This window comes from Drosophila ananassae, chromosome XR, assembly GCF_017639315.1.
Source record: "Drosophila ananassae strain 14024-0371.13 chromosome XR, ASM1763931v2, whole genome shotgun sequence".
In the NCBI taxonomy this organism is placed as follows: domain Eukaryota; kingdom Metazoa; phylum Arthropoda; class Insecta; order Diptera; family Drosophilidae; genus Drosophila; species Drosophila ananassae.
The window spans coordinates 13,195,229-13,211,790 of NC_057932.1; the positions used below are offsets into that span (position 1 = coordinate 13,195,229).

At 38.3% G+C, this 16,562-nt stretch overlaps 1 protein-coding gene across 2 annotated transcripts; it reads left to right on the top strand.

Annotated features, from left to right (window-relative positions):
- The first annotated feature begins 3,774 nt into the window (after positions 1 to 3,774).
- Positions 3,775 to 12,593, top strand: LOC6504966 (run domain Beclin-1-interacting and cysteine-rich domain-containing protein). Of its 2 annotated transcripts, none has more exons than XM_014904743.3 (4): positions 3,775 to 4,428; positions 7,111 to 9,035; positions 9,543 to 9,696; positions 11,238 to 12,593. In XM_014904743.3, the coding sequence occupies exons 1-4, from the start codon at positions 4,402 to 4,404 to the stop codon at positions 11,427 to 11,429; spliced, it is 2,298 nt and encodes a 765-aa protein (XP_014760229.1). In that variant the 5' UTR covers positions 3,775 to 4,401; the 3' UTR covers positions 11,430 to 12,593. The 2 variants fall into 2 exon arrangements, with proteins under 2 accessions (XP_014760229.1, XP_001965721.1); XM_001965685.4 differs by having other exon boundaries at positions 3,776 to 4,221.
- Positions 12,594 to 16,562: the final 3,969 nt, after the last annotated feature.

A 16,562-nucleotide genomic window follows, 5' to 3' on the forward strand; every position in this document is an offset into this window, starting at 1 on the left:
TCGGTCCTTTCAATTGCTTTTTGCCGCAACAATTTGCATGCCCCCCGCCCCTGTCCTCCCCCCCACCTCCTGCTCTACCCTCAGATTCCTGTTCAGGAATCTATATCTTCTATATATACAAGTAATCCCCACTGTCCGATCCTTTGTGTCCTGGCTGCATATGTTGCGGTTCCCATTTTGGCCATTGTCCCTCCCGTAGTCGGCCAATTGTCGCCGGAAAATGGAAAATGTTTCGCCACCGAGTTGATAGTAAGTCCTCCTCAAGTCGGCTATTTGTCTAAACGGCTATTTTCAGAGTCTTGCCACTCATCACTTTTGGCCATCAATATTTTGACGAAGATTGGACAAATTCTTAAAGACTCCGAATACCAATTTTTCGGGATATTTCTTTTTTAATGATCTATTATTAATAATATTTATTTTTAAATTAATCAGAACAAAGTACACAAAGTATAGAGTCCTCAAGTATATTTTTAAACTTTATTTTAATGGAATTTCGTTACTAAGTATCTTAGTAAGGAGTACTTTTAAAATTGTAATTTCCAATTTAAAAATAAGTATTAAAATTACTGTATTTAAACTGATTTAATGAAAACGCTTCTTAGGAACTTTTTTATATTTATTCTTTTTTTCATTAAATTTTTCCTTCTATCCTTTTTATTTAAAGCAAAAAATAGTAGGTATTTTTGTATTAAATTCTTTCCTTCCGTTAAAAAAAATATATAAAAAAAACCAAGTATTAGACTGCAATTTAGAGTATTCGCTTTTTAATGGGTAATTTTTGTAGTAATTTTTAAGTAAAAAAATTTTAAATTACTAAGAATATTGGTTTCAAAATCTTTATATTTACTATTTGTTTCTTGAAATACTTACGTTAAAAACTAAGTTAAAACTTAGTTAAAACCTGGCAAAAAAATGAAGAAAAAAATTTTAAATATTGCAATTTTTTATTGCTTAAGATAAAATCGAGAGTCCAAACAATTTAACAAAAAATGCTAGGCTGTTGGAACAACTAAAACTGCACATTTGAAAAGCGAATTGGAACCTTTTAAGCCAGGTTAACTTCCGATTCGTTATGGCCAACAATCCTTTTGGCCCGATTGTCTAGACTCATAGACATCTTTTCACAATCTGGCAATGGGATTTGGCCCGGACTCGTTCCGAGATAAGCCTTCTTTTCAGCAATTAAAATCCTTTGAGAGGGAATCATTCCATCTTTTCTCTAATTATTTGCGAAAACAAAAAGCTGGAATCTGGGAGTTGGCAGTTGGATCCCCAAATGTATGCAGCACATTTTTCGCTTATTAGGTTAACAAAGTTTTGGAGGCGAATTCCAAGGATTCATCCTCATTGAAAAATTCTTATAAAAAAACAGTGTATTTTTCTACTAAATATCGTATGAATGTAAGTTAAAAAAAATTAAAACTGAAAGTAATTGAACAAAAGTTAAAAATAAATATATGTATATTTTATCAAATATATACAAATTTACGAAAACACAGGCATTTATTTTATGCTGAATGTTTAATCTAATATAAATATAAATAATTTATAAAATTATTAAAATATTCATATTTCTGCTTTAGAAATTATAGAGTAGGCATTACGGACTTCATACTGACATCAGATTTTGTGTTTTTGTTTGAAAAAAATTGGATTTATTTAAAACTGTCATTATTGAACCCCTTATGATTACTAAAGTTATTAACATTGAGTGATCTATTTATTTATAAACCTTATTGTTGACTAGTTGTATATGTACATCCTAAAACCCTATACCTATTTATGTTTTTAAAATGATTTTCAGTATTATTGGCTTATTTTGAGTTATTTTGAAACTTGGCGAAAAATCTGCTATTTTCAAGTATTTAAAAACAGTAAATTATATAATAAATATGAATCAATGAATCGAGAGTATTATAAAGCCTGTGGGCTTTTTTTATTGTTTAAAAAAAAAAAACACTTTAAGCCCTTTCCTTTGTCCTTTGTTTTACCAAATATACATACATATTAGCCGAAAATATTCCGTCAGTATATTACCGTTAAGAGCCTTATTTACAGAAATGGCCGTCATGGCAACAGCTCATTGGCAAATGGAAAAATAAAATAGAGTGCGTTTATTTTATGGACGCCAAATCAATCAACTTTATTAATTACAAGTAATTAAAGTTTAATTAAGAGCCAGTGGAGCTGAATGTGGATGTGTCTGTGTGTGCTGCTTCTTGCTATTGTTTCAAGGTTGCTATGGTATGTGTGTAACCGTGTGCACGTGTGTGTGTGTGTGTGTGTGTGAAAATAAATGCAAATATTTATTTGCCATTTAACTGGGCCCCGAAAAGTCACAAAATGCAAAACCTTTTCGTGGAGAGAGGACGAGAGGGGCAGGGGCGGGGTTGGGGTTGGGGGCTGTGCTGTAGTATTGGCTAAGTAAGAAGAAGAGATACCGAAGTAGCAGCTATGGTGGCAAAAGTAGTGCAATTTGTTGTTGCCGCGCTGCTGTTGTTGCAATTTTGTTTGTCTGTTTAATTAAAGCAATATGTGGCCTCCAGGAATGTTGGGTTAATTGACTCATCACTTATACGACAAACGAAGCACAAACAAACAAACAAACGCACAAATAAACAAAATCACACACACATACACCCTCACGCATACACGCATACAAACACAAAATGGGGAACAGCAGCCGCAGCGCCAGAAGAGGCAGCAGCAACGTTGGCAGCGCAGTCAGTGTCGGCGCACGCACATTGGACACCTTCCAGTGCAAAGAAGAAGCAGAGAAGCGGCACACTATGGAGCTAGAGGCGTGGCGAATATTTGACATTTTGGAGACGCCGCTGCGCAGGCCACCACAGTTTAGCCAATGGCAGCTGTGGACGCTATCTTGTGGATGGCAACGCCCACACAGCGTGCGGAAATAGTGGGAACAGCAGGTGGCGAGTGGCGCCACCTGGCGGTCAGAACGGAAAGCCAGTTTCAAATAACGGTTCCGTAACGCCATCTAGGGGGAGCCTATTTAACACTGTAAGAAAATACAATATATATCCATAATTTGAAATAATCCAATAAAATTTTTTATTTATTTTTTATTTTTTTGAATAGTAATATTAAAAGATAACAGATAAGATAAAGATAAAAAATACATAAAACTTCAGTTTTATAGTCCCAAGACCTCGTTTAAATACTTCCAAAAACCATTTCATAAAATCATACATAAGGAGATAATAATTTGTATATATTAAGGACATTATGATTATCAATTTATATATCAAGAATCAATTTTGTTTACTAATCTTAATAAAACGTTAATTTTAAAATACAATATTAAGTCTTTCGATAATTTTTACTATAACTAAAAAGGAGAATTAAGTTCTTCACTAATACCTAATTTTAAGTATATAGAAAACATTTAAAGCAAGAAATATTTCGAAAAATAATTATTCAACGCAAAATAAATTTCAGTTAAAAATAATTTTGTAATGCCATAATGATTAACTTAAAATGTTTGTGCATATAGTTTTACCGTTGTATACATACACTTATATCTTTAAAGTCCTAAATAGAAATAAGAATATTTACATTTATACAATAATATAATGGTTTTGTTCGTTTATGTAGAAAATAATATATTAATATTTATTAAGATAAGGGATAAATGTGTAGGATTACAGAATTTCAACCACTCCGTACTTTACACAATTTTACACGATCAAACTTGGCGCCATTACATTCTACACAAAAAATCGATAGCTACATGTAAGGCTAAAGTGACCATCCCTAGGCAAACAGCTGACTTGTGAGTAAGACCGTTGACGTTTCCCATGACAATACCCATCTTCAGTCCGTCACTCACAACAAATTACACGAAAAGTAGAACAGCCAACGGGAAAATGATAAATAGAACTCAATAATTCGCACCATCGCCTACAAGGATCGTCGCTCAAGTTGCAAAAATGCTTACCACGCCACATCGCCCCCCTCGACTGTGATCATCTACACGCAATGGCCACGCTCCCCTTCGTCGCTGCAGAGGAGGCAGTGGCGTCAGCAGCGGAGCCCCAACTGCGAAGTATCCGCCTGGAGAAGCAGCAACACCAGCTGGCCAGAAACTCCCTGCTGGCGGAGCTGCGGAGGGCCACCAACTTCTGGTTCCGGGCCAAATCGACGGACGGACAACAGCTGCTGACCCAAAGCTGCACCCGCGTCCTCAGGCACGGAATGGTGAGCGAGTGAGAGCGAGACGGGGAGTGGGGGACTCTGATCCCGACACTGATAATCAAGAAATACCCTGGAAGTCTTAGTCAGCAATGGCTAGCAATGATATGTTTGGGTTACTGCGAGGAAGTTATGAAATCGGACTAAATTATACAACAGAATTATGATAAAATTTGTTTGGAACTGATGGGAGGAAGCCAGAATACCCTGGAGGTAACCCGATTCATGGTGGCTTTCTAAATAAACAAGAGTTAATTTTAGGAGGGGGAACATTCTATAGGCACTACTTTTAAACTTAAAACTCTACTCTTTATACCCTTGTTTGGTCAATATATATTTATATATATATATAATAATATAAGCTGCTACCCAACTGGAAGGGTATATCAGCTTTCCTTTCTTGTATAAACCCCAGATTGTCATCGCCAGAAGTCAGATACCACAGAAAACAATAACAGATTTGAAGAAATTGAAACTAAGACACGTTTCCAGTCAATGATGGAAATCACAGGTGCAAAAAATCATGAAAGATCATTAGGAAGTCAGTATAATTGTATCATCCTTTTGCGAATATCCCCTAGCTCTGGTCTCAGATTTCAAGATTTGTTATACACGGTACTAGTAGAACTCAAATGAATAAAATGTATATATGTATATATCATCTCCGACCTCCTGAAATACATAAATCGTTGAGCATCAGCTTCTAAGGATTTATGAACTTGTGGCGCTCAGATACCATAAGCGATAGATCTAAAAGGAAGGAAAAGTAGGATTTTTAGAGGAATTACTTTTGATTCTACTTCCCCACTGGGTTGTTTCCGATTCTAGTTCCGAAACATACAAAAGTTACATTTTTTTCGAGATCCTATACTTTGAAAAGCTAATTAAATTGTGTGTGGGTATGGGGTATGTATATTTTTTACATAATCATGTATAAAAATATGAGTAAAGGGACTTTTTCTGTTTTTGTCATTTATTTTTCTATACAATCCTAAAAAACTTGTAAGCAATTGAAGCAATTTGTTTAAAGCATAAAGTATAAACAATATTTTGTTGAAACCATCATCCGGCGTATTCTTTTTAATACTAATTAAGCTTTGGCGATTAGGTGATTATTAATTAATTAAATTGTGACACAAAACAAAAAACCCAGATCAAAATAAGCCAAAATTCCACAACTTACAATAGAATTTAGATTAAAAGACGCCATCAGCGCTCTGTCTATGAGGTTTAGAGTCAAACCTTCTTGAAACCTTGAACCTTCTTCAAAAGGACATCTTGAAAAGCTCAAACGATATAAAGAAAGCGGAACAGATTATCATATCAGAATTGCTCGATAAGAAATAACCTATTGGGTCGTAAATCTCAGTAATGAGGGGTTGGGATACATCGATTACATGTGATTTTATTTAGTACACATCCATACACTGAAGAAAATAATTCGTCTGCAATATAAGTCTGTGTTTTTCTCCCGATTTTCAGTTCTATGCCTCTTACATTCTCAACTTAACTGCTATCGCGCTGAAACTTTACAATAAGATCTCAAATGCAGAATCTTTGAGAATTTTCTAAAATTACATAAGCATATAGGATATCGCTTAGTTTTCACAGAAAAGAATACGGAAACCCAACTTCTTTGAAAGTGAACAACGCCTTTTAAGCACAAACTTGAATTTCTGTGAAAACTTTTAAGCCAAATCGAGCAACTGTATCCAATAGTTCCAAGCCTCTTTAAATAAAGGTGGTGCCATTTCCGATCGTTCAGTTTTATCGCAACTATAGGATATAGTCGACCGATCCCGCCCGTTCCGACTTACATATATACTGCCTGCAAACAAAAGATGGATGTGTGCAAAGTTTTAAACTAAGAGACTAGTTTGCGTAGAAATCGACTTGCTTATATCGACTCAGAAGGTGATCCTGATCAAAAATAAATATACTTTTTGAGGTTGGAGATGTCTCCTTTACTGCGTTGCACACTTTTGACCAAAATTATAATACCCTCTGCAAGGGTATAAAAATATACATACATAAGTGAAACAGGAATGGCAAGTAGTCGAGTTCCCGGACTATATAATACCCGATACTGATCTTTTCCACCAAAAGTATAGATTACCCAAAAAAAAATTTGTGTTGCATACTTTTATGTGTTTGGCAATAAAGAACTCAAAAGAAAAATGCTTCAATGCGAATCACCTCTAAAAATGGTCCGATTTGGCTGAGATTTATTCCTCAGATATAAACTAGCTACAAAAATAGTTTGGCATCAAACCTATGTATATACAATACACAATAGTTTCCTGAACTAGCGCTACTGAAATATGCCATTTTTGGATGCCAATAATTTGGAACAAACTGGATCTGCATGGGTGTTACAGAAGTCTACATTTGCATTTAGATTTTTCAATCTTATAGCTCTAATTCGTATAGTCTCCGAGATCCACGCGTTCATACGGCCAGACGGACTCGGCTATATAGACTCGGCTGTTACTGCTGATCAAGAGTATATACCTTTTGGGGTCGGAGATGATTCCTTTCCGGGTTACATCGAAAAGTGGAACCTTTACAAACCCAAAAACATGAACTTATTGTTCGTGGTAGAAAAGGAGTAACCCTTCAAATGATCTTAACTTTCCCAAAAGTTATTCCCACACACTCCTTAAGTTAATCCTTAATCAATATTTAAGTAGTAAAAAAATTTATAAATCAAGAAAGGAAAGGGCGGAGCCGACTACTTTGCAGTTATGGAAGCATCTTATATTAGTCGATGGCTTTAAAACTGGGAGACTAGCTTGCTTAGAAACAGGTGATCCTGATCAAGAATATATATACTTTATGGGGTCGGAGATGACTCCTTCACTGTGTTGCTGAGAACTATAGCCTTTTTGTTTTCAGTTGGAGCCTGTGGAGCTGCAGCGTCTGTCGGATGACTTTGAGTTCCTGCTGGCGAGTGCCGGACAACAAGCCGAGACCAGGCTCCAGGGGAACCCCACTCCCAACCATAACACCAGTGCTGATGCGGTGGAGGCCTTCTTGATGGAGTGGACGGAGCGCAGCCTGCGCGGCCATTGCCTGTCGCAGTGCCTCCAAACCCTGGTGGCCGACCCGGAGCTGATGGACTTCTACTATCCCACGGAGGAGGCTTTCTTGCGTCACTCGGGCGAGGCGACGTCGCTGTTTGTGTGTCTCACGGCGGTGCAGCTGAACCAAAGCGGCCTGCTGGGCCAGCTGGAGGTCAGGTGTCAGATGCGCCACCGACGCACCTGCTCGCAGCCGAACTTTAGTATTTCGCCCAAGCTGCAAGCCGTGCCGGAGGAGATAACCCAGAAGAGGAACTACCTGAGGCGCCTGAAAAGCCTGCCGAATCTCAGCCAGGAGCAGGCAAGGGACCCTGACCTGGAGAGATTGTCCAACAGACGCCGCTGCCAGACGTTCAGCAGTCCGCGTAGCCAGTTCTTGGACGTCCCATCGCCCAGCTCCTGCTCTTCCGGCGGCAGCCCCAAGCGGATTCAGCTGATCAACTGTGATGACATTAAGATCTGGACGGACCAAACGCTGACGGAGTCCCCGCCGGAAAGGGAGGAAAAGAAGCCGGTGGACCAGCCCCGCGGATCCTCCTCCCCATTTGGCAGTTTCTTAGGCAGCTTCTTTGCCTCCCCGCCCGTCTATACCAGTTGGTTCCAGCGGGGCTTGGGCGAGGACCTGAACGCCAGTGGGGGCGACGGCGACGGTATATTGGACAACTTCCTGCCGGTTAATGGCAGGAAACTGAAGAAACACCAAACCCTCTTCGAGGGTGTCAGCATGCTGGACGAGGCCACCACCTCTGCCACTTGTTACTCCACCTGCAGCGCGGCCTCCGCCGCTGCCTCCGCCGCTTCCACAGCGCCCTGGGACATACAAAGACCAGAAGGCAGCACCACCACTGCCACCAGCTCAACCACAGCCTCCAGTTCAGTGAGCATTACGCCGAGCAGCGACAAAATGGACCAGCAGTCGCTGGCATCCTTCCTGCAGATGTCCCGTCAAACGCACAATAACACGCAGTTGGAAAAGGAGAACGCCCACTTCCGGATCTCGGAGGCCTGCATCGCGGCCATCGAGCACGTGAAGTGGAGCCGCAAACTGTCAGCCAAGCCGGCCAGCCTCCAACCAAATCGCACGGAGCCCAGTCTAATGCCCTATGTCCAGCCCATTGCCGGTGACGTCGAGAACCATAGCGCCGAGGCTGTTGGCCTACAATTGATTTCCCGCTTCAACGAGCAACAGCTGCCTAAGTTAGGCCACCTGAAGTGGCTGGTATCCGAGCAGGAGGCGCCGCAGAAGCTGCTGCCCATGCCGGCGCTACCGAAACTGGATCAGGATCAGCAGCCAGCTGCTGGCAGTCTGACCCGGGGTACTTCCAGCTGGGCCCCACCGCGTCAGCAGATCATATTCACGGAACACCCGGTGGAGAGTCGCGCCAAGGTGCTGGAAAAGCAGAATCAGCGCTGTGCCGGCTGCGGCATGCGTGTGGCAAAGCATCTGCAGCAGCACTATCGCTATTGCAACTATCTGGGAAAATATCTCTGCACCGGCTGCCACCGGAACCAAATATCGGCCATTCCCGCTAAGATTCTACGCTCCTGGGACTTCCGCTGCTATCCGGTGTGCTCGTTCGCCTACAAGCTCATCGAGCAGATGTACGGCTTTCCACTCTTCCATGTTCCGGACCTGAACGAGCAGTTGTACAAGCAGAAGGAGCTGGCCAAGGCCAGAAGGAGGAGGGTCCAGCTTCAGGCCGTTAAGGGCTTCATATCGAATTGTCGGTTCGCCGTGAGGTAGGCTTATTGTTACGAGATGGAGGAGGTGTTTTTTATGGACGTTTTAATTGTAACTTGTTAACTACGAAGATGTATTGCAGCAGAGCTGGCCATCCCACACTTTAGTGGGATGTGATGAATGAGTTACGGGTCAGTCGCTCTCAGCTCTTCGGAGCAGATCCACAGATCTATGTCGCATTGTTCTGCGTTACTTTATTAAATTTTGAAGATTTCTCTCTGTGAAAAGCTCGTCTGCAAATTTACGTCTATTTGCTGCGACGGCTCTTGGCCAGCTCTGATTTAAGTCGGTTTATAAACTATGTCTTCGAAACTATGATGAGCGCTCCTTTAAATCCGTTTAATTGCTAAGAGCTAACCATTACATAGCCATAAAAAACCCATAAAAGTCACACAAATTTCACAAGCCATAAACGGCTAGATGTCTATAAAGAATCACATAAATCACGCCACTTTAAAAATCACATACCCGAGGATAACATCCCATATACCTGTCTTCCTCCACAGAGAGCAGGCCTTCTTCAATGCCATTCCAGAGCACATAACCCAGGATCCGGACATGTGGTCCATGTGCGATTTTGTCGACGTGCAAAACAAAAGCATGGGCCGGTCCATAAAGGAGCTGGTCGTCCTCAGCGAACATCATGTCCAAAGTTGTGTGGTAAGAATACTTCGATTGCTTATTTATTTTTACCGCGAATGCTTAACTTGTTGCCAGGTCGTATATCTTGGCCACCATATATGGTTAAGTGAATAATGCGTCGACAATAAGTTTTAAATAGATTTAAGGGGGTATTCTAGTCTAGAAATTTAAAAAAATCTACAATTTTTGTTTTCATAATTCGATAGATTTGATAGCACAGGCCGACTATTTCTAATTTTTTTTTCCTCCACAAAAAAGTTTAACTGTTCCATAACCTTTAGGGTCCCCTAAACCACAGTCCAGAACAAAAGAGAAGAAACTGATAAAATTCTACCATATATTGAATTATTTAGGCCGTGTTATTGCCATGACCATAATTATTGTCAGTACATTTCATTTTTAAAATGTATTTATACCAACTAAATTGTTAAAATGGTACATAGCAGTTACCATATCTTTGGAATACTCATACAAAGTTTAAATCTCCGATTTTCTACATTAATTTTTGGTCTTCTATGATTTTTCCCCAAACACTTTCTTTTGGAAGATTTTTATTTTCTTATTGAAATCAGTAGATCATACCATGTTTTAATTTTTGATTAAAGGGAAAACTCGAAATCATTTTATTGAATTTATTATAGTTAGTTAAACGAGATGTTCTTCAATTAAAAAAGAGTTTTTAATCTCATATTTTTAAAAATGGCTATCTAAAACTGTTTCTATGTTCAAAACGTATCTATTGCAGGTTCAGCTGGTTTAGTAAATCTTTACAGAAATTGTGTTTTAAACTTTAAACTCGTTTTTCTCGAAACTACTTTTTTTTATCCGGTAGCCATAATGTCTCAAGTTCTAATTAGTCGATTTAATTGAAATTTGGCATTGAATATTTTTCAAACATATCGTTATCACTTGAACCCATAAAATATAAAAATTTGAAATTTATAATATTTTTAAAGAATTCGACAAAATTGAAAAATGAGTGAAAAAGCAACCTTTCAGAAAAAGAGTTTTCATTAAAAACCTATCATTGTTTTATTTTTCCAATGAAGTGAAGAGTAGAAATTCTGGCGACGAGGACCCGCTCTCTTTCCCCCCGCTAAATATCTATTGATTTTGTTTATTAATTGTTGAAATTCGAGCCTCTAGACTAGAATACCCCCTTAAGATTTTCGTGTAATAAGGCTGGACAGGGCTTAAAAGGCTTAAAAAATGTTTTAAAACAAATGCCATACAATATTTATTTCTTATTGTTTCTTTGCCCTATTCCTACACGATTAAAGCCAAGTTAAAATTAATCTGGTTGGAGCTTATATATTTGCTAAAAGTTAACTAAAATGTTTGAATTCACTAGGGATAGTTGGGAAGGTTAGTTTAGATTTCGGGATTATTAGCAGTCGGGACTATTTTATGAATCGTTTTTTGAGCAAGCTTCTCCTTCCCAAAAATGGCAAAGGAACAAAAAAGCAAAGGACTTCTCAGCCAAGTCAAAATTAATCTTAACTAAAACTCAAATTTAACAAAATAAAGTCCAAATAAATAACTACACTTTTTATTACCAGCTCTGTTCGGGTCGGGCTTTCGTCTGCGAGGAGTGCAAAAGTGAAGACCTCATATATCCCTGGCAGAGGAAAGTTCAACGCTGCGATAGGTGCGGATCCTGCTTTCATTACGGCTGCTGGAAGTACCGGACTCGGAGCCGGAATGTACAGGGATGCCCCCGGTGTGCCCGTCTACAGAATCGGGCCAGCTAGCAGTTGCTGAAAACTCAACTCTTTACAAATGGGAAACGGAAAAGACAGTTGCAAGTTTGGCGGGGCGAATTGATGTGCTTGGTTTTTCCGATAACCCTCTTTGGACCTGCCTGGTCAGTCTTGCTCTCCGGCCAATTTTGGTAGTTTACCAGTCCCACGGGTAGGAATCGTTAAAAAATCCGAACACATCCCCAAACACACAAGTATCGAAACTATCTCGACAAAGAGTAATTCGACCTAACATTTCATACAAAAAGTTCCTTTGAAAGCAAACAGATATTTAATTTTCGTCACTACAATCTAAAATCAATCAGGGGATCAGTAGGGAATATTAAAATAAGTCCATAGACCGTTAGTTAGTCCAGTTAACTGAAGTAAAGGTGCTCTTAATTTCCATTGAACGCATTAATATTAAATTTAATATTAATTTATATTAATTAATATTATTTGATATTTAATTTATTAAATTAATATTAAAACTAAAAAGAAAGGAAAATGGACTAAAGCACCGTATATTCTATGATCCTATGATTGTTTTAGATGAAAGTTAAAAAAGTTATTGTTCTGTTTTTAAGTTAAAAAAACGTTTAACGGTAACACGTCAACAGGTGTTTGAAAAGATAATTAGTGTTGAATAACGCCTAATTATAAAGATGATAATGAATAATGAATAATGGGATTCGTGGCCCTGGGATTGATAAACTCTCAAAATTCATAGCCGAGGTCAGACCATGAAGTTATTTCGCAATTTTAAAATTAAATTGAATAAAGCAAATCGGAAGTGTACTACTCTTGAATAAATCGCAGTGAAGGCCTTGGAACCACCAACAATTTTGAAGAAAAATGCAATGGTGAAATTATACGATCAAAATTTCCATTTCTTTTAATTTGTGATTTGTGAACCAAAACTGCACTAATTTTCGCCCTGTACAGTTGTGAACGACGCACCCCAGTGATGATATGTCTACAGAATTATTACGAATATTTATACATATATTTTTTTATTGTAAATAACCATGTAAATTACCAAATCTGTTACGAAAATCAAGTACCTCAACCGTGAGATGAGTACCCATGTTGATTTTATACATATATAGCAACTAAAAATACGGATATTTATTGTATGCCACAGTTAAATTATTAAAGAGTGTATTTTTTATCATATTTACAATGTCTTTTGAACAGATGGTAAAACTAGTTACAAAAGAGAAGTTTATATACCCTTGCAGTTAGGTAGCAGCTTTTATTATTATTATATATATCGGATCGTATATAGTTGGCCGATCCTTATGAAAATTCCACCGTCGTATCAATTTTTGAATGAAAATGTTGGAAATGTAATTGCGTTGACCATCATTGTTATTAGTGCACATATTACATTTATTCAATGTAACAATTAACTGTTATTTATAAAATTTATAAAATTAATTATAATTAAGAGTACGGCTAAATTAGTCTAACAGAAAAACAATCAATTTACATTTTATTACATCTAGGGTTAATTCAGGTGAAAACAAGAAAGGAAAGCTAACTTCGGGCGGAGCCGAAGTCGATATACCCTTGCAGTTCAGTCGCAGTCCGCTAGGTGGCGCCACGCATCTTATATTATTAGATATATAGCGGATCGTATATAGTCGGGCCGATCCTTATGAAATTTGGCATATCGAATTATTTTGCCAAAAGAATAATCTGTACCAAATCCCATCTTTCTAACTTAAAAAACACCAAAGTTATGCCAATTTCGATCGTTCTATGACAGCTATAGGATATAGTCGGCCGATCCTTATGAAATTTTGCACACAAGATATGTTGGTCAAATATAACATGTGTGGAAAGTCCCAACCCTCTAACTTAAAAAACACCAAAGTTATGGCATTTCCGATCAATCAGTTATATGGCAGCTATAGGATATAGTCGACCGATCCCGGCCGTTCCGACTTATATACTGCCTGCAAAGGAAAGAAGGGTGTGTGCAAAGTTTCAACTCGATAGCTTTAAAACTGAGAGACTAGTTTGCGTAGAAACGGACAGACGGACAGACGGACATGCTCATATCGACTCAGGAGGTGATCCTGATTAAGAATATATATACTTTATAGGTTCGGAGATGTCTCCTTCACTGCGTTGCACACTTTTGACCAAAATTATAATACCCTCTGCAAGGGTATAATAAATGTGACAATAGGTTATCATTTTCACAGATAACACGAAAAGGACCATGATCCGCAAAATTAGATCTGCAAATTGGCAACCATAGGGGTCGGAAGGACCTGGTTGACCTGTTTGGAAAGGAAAAAACTCGACTCAACTTGACCGAGAATGATTTTATGAAGGAGCATGACCGCAGCACAAGTACGACGTATCAGCAATGGTGGCAGGTCTAATAACTTTAGTCGACAAGGATATGGTGGAAGGAGACCATCTGAGACCCAGTTTAAATATTTTAAAGCAAATAAAAGAAACTTCTTTTGCACTGATTCAATACTCCTTTGATGAACCATATACTGCGAACTCCAAACGCATGAACAATATTCCAGGATGTTTTAGTGGTGAAGGGATCATCAAACTCTTTTGACCAGCGCTTGATAAAAGCAAGTACTCCTCTGGCTTTATTAACTGTTACAGAAATAGTTTCATTAAACGACAGCTTATGGTCGAAAAGACCTCCAGGATCATTATTAAGGAAACCCGATCTAAAAAGTAATTCCCAAGTGAGTACGAGATGACATGAGGCATGCTACGATTAAGGATCATAACCTTGCACTTTGAGTGCAGAGTTTAGTGAGAGGAGATTATTAGAGCAAGGAGACACAAGGAGACTTCATTAAGGTCAAATTGCAGATGTCTATGAAGGAAGTGGTCAGAGAAGGAAAAACAGAGCACGACACTAGGTAAGGCGTTAACAAAGAGGATAAACAGAAGGGGTCCAAAGTGACAGCCTTGCGGAACACCAGATGTAACTTTTATAACATGAGATGTGATGTTCTTGAACAAAGCCCGCTGCGTACGATTCGATAGATATGAAGTCATCCACTGTATGATATTAGGAGGAAACCCTATAAGGTAAAGTTTCCGGAGAAGGAGACGATGACAGAATCGGAACAGAATCGAAAGCTTTGCTAAAATCGGAGTAAACAACATCGGTTTGCATTCGTTTTAGATAACCCTTGTGGAAGATCGAAGTGAATTCCAGCAGATTGGTTGTTGCAGAACGATGCTTGACAGAACCACGCTGGTGGAGGAAATTATGTTTTTGCAATGATGTTGCAGTTGCGATCTTACCAGTTTCTCCAGCAGCTTGGGAATCGCAGAAAGTTCAGCAATTCCGCGGTAGTTTTCTATACGTATTTTAGAACCGCTTTATGAAGTGGAATAATAAAGGATTCATTCCTCCTCTTGGGATGCCATGAAAGGTCCAAAGATAAATTGAAGAGGGTAGTAAGAGGGTAGCATAGGATATCGGAGCAGTACCTGAGAACACAGCTCGGGACATTATCAGGACCAGCAGAAAATGAGATATCCAAGGTTCAAAGAGCATTAGCAACATCGAGATGATCGAATTAAGTAAATATTGTTTATATTCGGAATTTTATAAGGGTATGTTGAATTTAAATCATATGAATCGGACGAATAGGTTGATTGAAAAAATGAAGCAAAGGGATTAGCAATACTTTGTTCTGAAGATTCGGAAATATTTTTATAAGTTAGGGAAGGAGGAAAAAGACTGGATTTGCGTTTCATATCGACAAACATATAGAAGGACCTAGATGTAAAGCTTATAAAGATGATTATTAAGAATAATAAACTGGGAATGTAAAGAAAGTTTGTCTGATGAAACAAAGTTCCGGACTTAAGAAACATTTTGTAAGCTCTAGATTTCCTGTTCTTAAGACGAGAAAGGTGGTTATTAAACCAAGGCGGTTTCGTTGATGAAGACGATGAAACTTCAGGAACAAATTTTTCCAAGTTGGTTAACAGGGGTTATATGAGTAAAAAGTGGGTTAACCCGTGGCATGTACTTGGTAATGACCATTTGCAAGGACTTCATTGAACTCCTTACCACTGCTACAGGCAGGTATTTATATATATTTATAAATATAAATATATATATATATAAATAATATAATAATAATTAAATACACTGAAATTGAAAGGAAAAACTGAGAAAACTTTTTACAAATTATTCCGTTTTTCTTGTTCCGCGGACTTCCAAAAGCCGGAGCGGGCCCGGGTACGGGCGTAAGACCCTTGTGGGCCCGGGCCTTGCAAAAAGGCCCGCAATCATGAATTGAGTGATATTGTTGATATATGTTATATATTATTAATGATTATTTTTGATTTTTATTTTTTCGATCGGAAAATAATAACTTTTTTGTGATTTTTATAACTCACAATGATTACGGTCCCTAATAATAATATTAATGAACAGAAAATATTACATTTAAAACCTTATTAAAACCTAAAAATGATTAATTTCTAAGTTAATTGCATCAAAACGCATACTGCCGAAGCTGATTTCCTTCAAGTTCAAATTCCTACTTCTGCCAGAACTGAAAACTGAAAAAACGTTACTTAATTGAGCATAATAAAATAATACAAATGGAATAATTTTATAAAAACTGCAACGATCTTACAATTTCAGAATAATAAACGAATAGAACGCACTATTATCATATCCGATATATATCGGATCATAGGGATCGTAGTTGGCCGATCCTTATGAGAACTTCACCATCAAATCCACTTTCAAACATCTTTAAAAATAGCAAGGTTGTGCCATGTAACTGAACATCCGTTATAGCTATAGGATAGTTCTTATGATCCTTATGAAATTTTGAATATAAGATGGCCATAAATAACGTGTGTGGAAAGTCCCAACCCCCTAACTTAAAACGCATCAATGTTAGGGCATTCCCGATCAATCAGTTTTTTGGCAGGTATGGGATATAGTCGACCGATCCCAGCCGAACTGCCTTGTACTTCCTGCAAACAAAAGAAGGATGTCTGCAAAGTTTCAAGTCGATAGCTCTAAAACTGACAGACTAGTTTGCGTAGAAACAGACCCACGGACAGACGCACATGCTCATATATCAAGAATATATAAACTTTTAAGCAAGTCAAGCAACGATCTCG